This window comes from Mixophyes fleayi, chromosome 3 (assembly GCF_038048845.1).
Source record: "Mixophyes fleayi isolate aMixFle1 chromosome 3, aMixFle1.hap1, whole genome shotgun sequence".
Classification (NCBI taxonomy): Eukaryota; Metazoa; Chordata; class Amphibia; order Anura; family Limnodynastidae; genus Mixophyes; species Mixophyes fleayi.
In genome coordinates, this window is record NC_134404.1 from 190,542,774 (window position 1) to 190,552,106 (window position 9,333).

General features: G+C 36.9%; 1 protein-coding gene across 1 annotated transcript in view; it reads right to left on the reverse strand.

Annotated features, from left to right (window-relative positions):
- Positions 1–8,482, reverse strand: part of LAMA4 (laminin subunit alpha 4) — a 110,200-nt gene extending 101,718 nt beyond the window's left edge. Inside the window, exon 1 of the mRNA XM_075202940.1 lies at positions 7,879–8,482. Within this exon, the coding sequence (XP_075059041.1) occupies positions 7,879–8,094 (216 nt within the window). The 5' untranslated portion in view covers positions 8,095–8,482. The remainder of the gene's footprint in view (positions 1–7,878) is intronic.
- Between the last annotated feature and the right edge of the window lie 851 nt (positions 8,483–9,333).

Here is a 9,333-nt window from a genome sequence, read left to right on the forward strand (position 1 = left end):
TGCTTCATTATACTTCAAAACACCTGGTCTCAAGTCTGTAGTTTTAACTTTAAAGTTTTCACTTGTCTTTCTGCAATGGAATTTAAATTCAATATAACAACTGTTTTGGGACCTAACTACAAAGATTGCATGTGACCATGTTATAAATATATAGAAGTCATTTGTCCATATATAGTGAAGCAGACATTCATCTTGGAAGTCTTCTGTGCTCTCGCTGCTACAGTGAAGGTGTGGAATGTGATGCTGAGAGGTTTATCTGTAGAACAGTTGAGTTAATGGCTACATTATTAACATTATACTGTGAAACAAGCACCCCGTTCAAATCCATTTTAAAAGGTTGTCAAAAAGCTACAGTATAAACACAAATACATTCTAAAACTATATGTGCCCCACTTACCCTCCCCATTCATCAGATTTATTTATGAATGTGCAGCCTACAAGTCTACAGCAACTGTATGATGCTATCATGTCAACATGGACCAGAATCAGAAGGAAAGTTTCCAGCACCTTGTAATCCATACAGTTCTGGGGCACAAGGGGTATTACCCAGTACTAGAAAGGTGTGTGTAATAAAATGGCCACTGTGTGTACATGTGCCCTACTGAAGTACAGCAGTCCTCAGACAGCATCTGCCGGGGGTACAGATTATCCATGAAAAAAAGGGCCTATTTGTTACTGGCCGTATTTCCCCCCCCGTTAATTATCATCCATTATTGCAACAATAAGGAATGATATAACGCGGTCATTTATCAAAAAGTTATGCCATAACAGTGCTTCCAATAACAGGCTGTCCTGGGGATCACTCTGTTTTTACATAAACTCCAGGCTTCTGACCGGAGTCTTTACAGCATATGCACCGACCTTAGGTCACACGTGTCAGTTTCGTTATTTAACAGAGAGGAGGGAACCAAGCCTGCAAGAGAGGGATCCAAAGAATCCTTCCCTTCGATGCTGTCCCCATAGGACAGAACATCATCTTCAGATTCTCAGCCTTAATCCCCTTCTGTCATCATCATTCTCGAAGAACCTCTTATCATCATCATCGTCATCAGGGCCTGATCAGTCAATAGGCTGATCAGGCTGCAGCCTGGGGTGCTAGGTTCTGGGTGGGCGCAGCGTTGGGCCCATTAATATTTGTTTTTATATATTTTTGATTTGCAAATACTGGCAATCAGCTTCTTCCTCGATTATCGGGGCCGTCAGTGGTCTCAAGGGGGTGGTCCCGACTGCCAGTACATCCAGCTAGGCTCAGGGAGACAGCAAAGAGCAAATCCGATGCAGTTGCATTCAATGGGTTGACTAATTGGGGGCGGGGGGGTTAATATATTGGCTGCAATGGGTTGAATTGGGGGGTTAAATGTAGTGGCGGCAATGGATTGATGACTTTGCCTGGGGGGGGGAATAATGAATTGCCTGCAATTGATTGGTAAATTGGGTAGGGGATTAATGTATTGGCTGCAATGGATTGGTGAGTTTGCCTGGGGGAGGGTAATGAATTCCTTGCAATGGGTTGAAGAATTGTGTTGGGGGTTAATGTATTGGCTGCAATGGGTTGATGAATTATTTGCCATGGGGGGCATTAATGAATTGCCTGCAATGGGTTGATTAGCTTGTGGGGGAGTGCTAATGAATAGGCATCATCGTGTTCGAAAACACGTACCATATATATATATATATTTTAATTTTAGATATTTATAGTGAATCGACTAGAGTATTCTCACAGTGCTGTTCTTTCTAGTGGTTTCTTTTGTATAGTTTATTGAGAAGTATGTAAGGCTTCCCTGAACAGCTGCAATGAAGGACTTGTGTTTATTTATTATATATATATATATATATATATATATATATATATATATATACACGCACGTATACACACAGTGGTTGAAGTGGGCTGGTAGACGGTGGTATGCCATACTGTTCATTGTAAAACTTCTCTAAACTTCCACATTGACCACTGTCTATACAGGTGAAAGGTGGTGGGGGGGGGGGGGGGGTGGCAACAGGGGCCTGATTCATTAAGGAACTTAAATTAAGAAGTTTCTTACTTCAGTCTCCTAGACAGGTCCATGTTACAATGCAAGGGGTGAAAATTAGTTTTCTGTTTTGTACATAAGTTAAATACTGACTGTTTTTTCATGTAACACACAAATATCAACTTTAAATTTCAGTGAAGAAATAAGCTATCAAGTATTTGTGTGCTACATGAAAAAGAAGTCAGTATTTAACTTATGTGCAAAACAGAATACTGGATGATGCATAAAGCATCCTATTATAAGTAATAACTGATGCCTGACCTCTGGTACTTGTGAATACCTGTTGATCTCAAGTTGTTTAGCAGGGATAAAAAGGATTTGCAACTAGTCACTAAACTGAGATATCCCATGTCAATGCACAATCTCCACCCTTCGAAGCTCTTTTAAATATCTTGCAAAACAAAATCTTGGCTCAGCATCAGAGGTTGCACTATTTTGCACCTTGGCTGTCTCTTCTACATTGATGCGCCAATCTGTATATATTCCCTTACAACTGGGTGGTGATAATCACGCAGCATTGGGCACAAGATATCACAAAGCGTTCACATTTGAACAGGTTAATTGATGACCCATACTGAATGTTAATAAGTTTTACTATATAGATCACACATGTTTACATGATGGCACAGCACGTAGTACGTCTTTATGGCATAAGAAGATGTCCATCTAAGGACTATTTACTATTTTAATAAAGTTTATAAGTCTATTTTAATACAATTATTATCTTGACATTAATTAAATAGCTAAACATTACATATGGACAATGTTAGAATGTTGATTCAGGGTGCACTCTTATTAGTTCACATTGGATCAACTTTCAATGTCAAGAAAATCTTATTGTAAAGAAGCAATGGATATTTCTCAATAGGCAAATGTGTGGTTTTGTGCATACAGAACTCTTTTAGAGACAGGCTTGTATGTATGTGGAAGAGACTAAAGACATGACGCCAAAGACTTGAGGATATGCATATGCACATTTCCAAGGTAAACAGAATGTGAAATGTCATATGCATCTCAAAATGGACCATATCCGCTCTAATCCTCACAGAGGCCTCTATTATCCATAGAGGAAATCTCTCCTACTCTAGTAAATTGATTTGTTTTTCTTTTTCTTTTGTGCGTCCTGTATCGGTAGTTATACATACTTGAACAGGGATGTTTTAATTAATGTAGCAGGAGACCACTATTACAACTTTATAATGCAGCCATACATGTACCAACATTATGCTTGTTAAATAGACTTCCCCATGGGGAAAATACCTATTTTCACCAGCCATATGGCTTTTCCCCATATGATAAATATGTCCCACAGTTACTTAGAACCACAGTAAGGCAGCGAAAACACTGATGTTTGAAATACGATTTTAATGCTTTGCATTTATGTACAACATGTGTTTCATATGCATTTCATATTCATTTAGATATGCATTTAGGAATAACTGTATAGTTTTCAAATGCATGAAAATAGAACAAGTGACATTCATAAAAATACACTGCAGTCCTACACGAGTTAAATGGACATAAAAAAATTTAAATATAATTGTTTGGCACAATGATTTTAATGCCAGAGGTTACATAGCTTAATAGTGGTCAGACGTGGGCATAACATACAATTTTTCATCATTGTAACTACTGTAGGATGAACAAAAACTCAATGTTTTTCGTCCACTTGCATGATTTGAAATTAGGAACAAATGGAATGAGGCCCCATGCATGGAAGTCAGGTATGTGAAGCAATGAATCCTTAGCTTGCTGTCTGCCATTAATTGGGTGCATGTTGATTACTTGTTTTCTGGCAGCTGATTTTCATTAATATATTCGTGAGAAACTGAAACACTTGAATTAAAAACATGTGTGGTTTGGATTTCCCCCTAAATTTAACTGTGTCATTTCCATCAAAGAAAATAGTATGACTAATCTCGAGGGCTCAGTTACCCAGCATAGGAAATAATACATACTTGCCCTTGTGACCCTAGCATTAGCCTGCTCATCATATGTTAAATGAGAGGATTTTATAAATATGAATAAACCATACACACAAAGCAACATTTTAACCCTTAACTGGAAGATGTTTCTATCTATATTCCTGATATAATTTAAATTGAAAAATTAACATACAGATAGATTGCCTTTATTATTTATATTCAAACACATATATGCCAGTTGTATTAGTTTACTCTGAAATAAAAATAAAACCTAAAATTTTGTTTCCAATCCTATCATTTAAAGATAACTAATTTTAGCTAATTTTTCTTTTTGCGTTTGTGTGAGATTAATCATGAGACAAACAGCATGATGTGTGCCTACAGGACAAGCTATTCATATAACTTAGACTGTGATCATGTGCCTCTATTAAGAGCCAACCTATTTGTGTTGAATTTTTAATGTCAAAGGACAAAATTTTTTTAGCTATTGATTTTAGCTACTTCGCTCCCTATCCAACCAATTCTACTATTTTAATGCATACCTAATAAAGTTTATATATTTTAATGTACTGGCCACTCCGGAGTGCCCCTAAATACACATCTTTTCTTCTCTCTTTTCGATAACTAAATAATTTAAATCGTATTAACTTGATCTAATTGGCCTTTGCCTAATCATCACCTCACTAGCTGTTTTTAGGTATGCAGTACAGTAAAAGCCTCCTTTTGAATCTTATCCCTCAGACATGAAGTGACTGATGACAGTGAGTTTGTGACACAGAGCTGTGGACTTACAGTAAGATGAACAAGTGACCAGGCAAACCAATCAGAAACAGCCACTTATAAAGCGAACAGTCAGCATCAACCTGTGTGCACTCAGATATGAACTAAAGCTCTTCTGTTGTGTTTATTTTAAGTCTCTCACCACTTTTTTGTCAATTAAGTCTTAGCAGTCATTTCCAAATATAATATTTTTCCTCTAACAGCCATTACAGTTTGAACAGTGTTAAATAATATAAATATATGCTTGTCAAACAGTAAGCTAATGTTGCCTTAATATCCAGTGCTCCTTAAATTGGAGGGTTGGGTGTAACAGTAACCAAAAATCCCCTGTATTTAATTCTATAAATGTAAATTTGCTTTCACCTCAAGTGTGAAATTTCTCACATAATGTGAATTTGACACTTTCTCCAGAAATGTTTATCAGCATTTGGCTACACTTTCTATGTAATGTCTTAATATCTGCACACATCACATCTGTTAACACTTGATTTCACTGGTTATAATAGAAATAGTAGTAAGTTTTTTTGGCAGTATGTCATATGATATCTAGGATGCGTGTCTTACACACAATGAGCCCATTAGAGTTCAACTCTCAAGTTGCGAATTCCTTGCTTTAATGGCCTTTTGAGTGGGAATAAAATCAACTATGCTTTTCTGGACTCATCATTTATACATGTTACATTCTTAATGCATTTTCCATTCTGCCATGTCACATAAGTGTAGAAGATACACACTTGTTCATTCATTACTGGCCTTCAAATATTGTCATGCATCCCGGTATACTAGGATTCTGTACACTTGGGAATTTCTAACATTTCATGTACAATACAGTGCATGATCTTCTCTATGCTAAAAGGTGATTATGAGTTTCTCAGAACATTAACCAACTAGAACTCCAGCCTGTATAACTCTACAAAGTACAAACAAATCACTAAGGAGAAAAGAAATAATTTGACTTAGCTTTTTTTCCATTTTTATACATCTTTACATGTTAATCTTATTTTTGTAGTCACATAAAGCAGTATGTTGCAATCACTACCATGAAACCAAACAGGTTAACAGGAAAAGTTATTAGTCATAGGAGCAAAAAGGTGTATAATAGCCTCCTTAGCAACCAGTGGGCCATACTCCTGTGTGTATGATTAAACTGTAACAGAGATCTGTTCTTCACATTGCTGTCTGACATTTGTAAATGGTGCACTGACAATATGTATCGCCCTGTGTACGCACTGCTATTTCACACTTACCAAACCAGACAGGGATTTTAGCACCAACTTGATAAGTATGTGCAAGTGTTAATAACATATGTCAAATAATAGTGTGCATCTGTTTTAGAGGCTGCAAATATCTCAAATGTATACAGATGATACACAGGGCTGCCAAGAGGCAGTTTGGGCTCTGATGAGGCAACTACTTCACCCTCCCAATAACCCAGTCACTCTCTTCTCCATTTTCTAGTTCTGCTGCCTAAGTCCAGTGTATTCCACCGTGATACAATCTTTCCTGGGGAACATGTACTGCTCTATTCACCAGCAAAAGCTGGTGATGCACACAGCCTAGGGTGTGTGTGACCCTGTGGACCAATAGGAGTCTGCAAGTGTTCTGCTACTGGTCCAGATAGACATCTGTCCTCGTCTTGCAGCCAACTAAAGGGCCAGTTAGTTTTCAGGGGCCCTTGTCCCTAATCCTGCTCTGTACACCCCAATTTACGAATGAATCTGGAGCCGTGGGCTTTGGGCCCTAGGAGGTAGCCCCATCTTCCATTAATATAATTCTTCCTTGTCAAACCTCATAGGCAGACTGAGGTATTTTTCACCCACTCTCCAGCCCTAATGATAATGAATGTATTGTACATGTTGCTGAAAAACTTGTGTATACAATTTCAGAATTAAGATAAATTGATTAAATATAACTGCTGTGTACGAGTCTCAGAAGCAAACATGAACATTTTATATATATATAGCATTTTATACTATATGACTCTGGTAGCCACACTTTTTCCCCAGACACTTTCATGAATCTACAGCGTGTCACATTTTATTACCTTTTTTCTTCAAGAGGAACAGGATACTATTTACACATACTGTGGGACATTTGTTATTTTAGTGTTAGCACTAAAAGTTAATAAATGACCCTTGTAGAGCTGGAGCTTCTAAGTCACACAGTGTGACGGCTGTTTTTCTCTTCTCTGTGATGTCATGGTTCTGATCTGTTGCTCACACTTTGTGGCGCACGCGCAGATACTTTAGTAAAGAAGGGAAGTTTTAAAGGGGAAGTACAATTAAACCATTCAGACGCAGGGATAAAATCTTCTATGCATTATTACATATATGTTAATGCTATTATTGTAATCACATAAAGTAGTATGTTCGTCTTTACCATGAACCTGAACAGGAAAAGTTAATTTTTATGGACATGGAAGGTTTACAATAACTTCTTTAGCAAACAGTGGGAAATAAGCTATTGCTGGTTAAAAATCACCATGTTTTCCTTTTTTCAAGTTGAGTAATAACACATATACTATTATACTCAGAAGCATTGCATATTATATACTATAATATACTCACAAGCACTGCCTACCAATAAATTGTAGATGTAATGAGATATTACAGCGAATACATTTAATTGCTTATAATATGCCATATTGCAGTTAGTGGAGCAATATCATCACTGAACAAACATTTCCATGCAATGCTGTTTTCATAGCTATGAATTAATTTCTGTGAGATTTGTGGCAACCATTGGTGATTTCCCTATATGTACCCTGATTGCTAGTTATTGATACAGTACATCGTGCTTATCAACCTATGAGGGCAGGTATAGCCTATATACTGTATATAGTTGAACCCCATATTTTGTAAACATCTACAGTTTTTACTTGAACACTGTTGCTATCCAATACTTACACAACTAGAGACAAGTGTAAAGGATGAACAACACCTGCTGAATAGAGATATAGGTAGATTAGGAATGACAATATATTACTGACTTTCACTTATCTTCTCTTGCTTATTATATTAAAGCTTCATTCAACATAAGACAACATATATTGACATTGACCCATGATGTATAGAATGGATTGCAGCGGAGCACTGTGGCACCTTACAAATTTTGGATAAAAATAATAAATTAATTCTTACCTGTGATACTGGAATCAGCCTGGCAGGAATGTATGATTGTCGCACGTCTATAACATTGGAGTCTATAACGTTGGAGTCTTGCCTGCTGGTGGTTGATGTGCTCCCTTCAGCTTCCAAGTGAAATGCGCTACCTTCAAATGAAGCATTGCAAGAGTATGGATATCCCAAGAAAACTAATAGCACAAATGTATACCACATTAGGAAAATGTGAGCCATTCTTTCCTTGCATTCAGTAATATTTTCCCTACTACTAGATTCAAGTCCAATTCTCTGTCAGACACACACCCTCTTCACTTCTGTGGTGCTTCCAACATTAAAACTTGTGCTGTGATTTAACTTTCCAGATGTGAAGCAAAGAAGGGTGTCCACTGGCTAGCTGCGTTTTCACTCACACACAAGAAAACATTCTCTGCTTTTGCCAGTTGATCCACTTTCCTCTGGAGACTACAGTAGAACACTCTAAAGGAGTGCATCAAGTGAGCTGAGTTTTCTTACAGCACTGTGTACAGCTCCACAAGTCCCTGAGGCACCTTATCTGTGTGTCAGGATACAGGATACAGACTGTACAGTTGTGTTCCACTCTCTGGCTTCCTTCAATGCAATCAACTTTACCTTCGATTTTAGACCCTCCCTCTGGAAGCACTGTGTGACTGAGTACAGTATGATTTCAGTAGAGAGGATTAGGCTACAGAAGAGGAATCAGTAATGTTCATTTCAGCCATATCATGAGTCTGTGCTGTCTTATCAGTGATAACAAAGTGGTAGATAATGTATCCAGTCAAACTGTCACTCACACGTACCGCTGTAAGAGACAGATTACAGTACATGGAACTTAGATAACCCCCACAACACGCACTATTGTATATATATATATATATATATATATATATATATATATTTTATTTCATTTATATGAAAATAAAGATTGCACTTTGAGTTTTAATTGTAGATCCTCAAATATAATTCAACTTATATGTCGAAACAACCTTTATATCAACATTAGCTGGCTATATGGATATTACACTGTATCCATTGAATAACAATAGATTTATCATGTTATGGCATTTTGTTTACCTCAACTATATTGAAAATTTTGCAAATATTTTGCATTTCACAGCTGATAAATGACATAAATCTGTATTGTCCTTTATACCTGTGTGACCAACAACATGTTATCTTACTGCTCAGTGTCACGTTTAACACGTTTAAGCCTTTCAGTATAGTCTGACTGCACATTTCTCAGAGCAGTTTATAGTATCATCGATCTAAAAAAAAATATATAATAATATTTAACTAATTCACAAATTCTCAGCACTTATATATTGTATAATCTGGTGCTTCCCACATAAATTGCATTCCTGCAAATTAATATGCTTTAGTATTAATTTAAACTTATCCTCTGTTGAAACGCTTTCCTGAGTTCATTCCCTGTTTCTCGTGCGCTAACTTGCACTA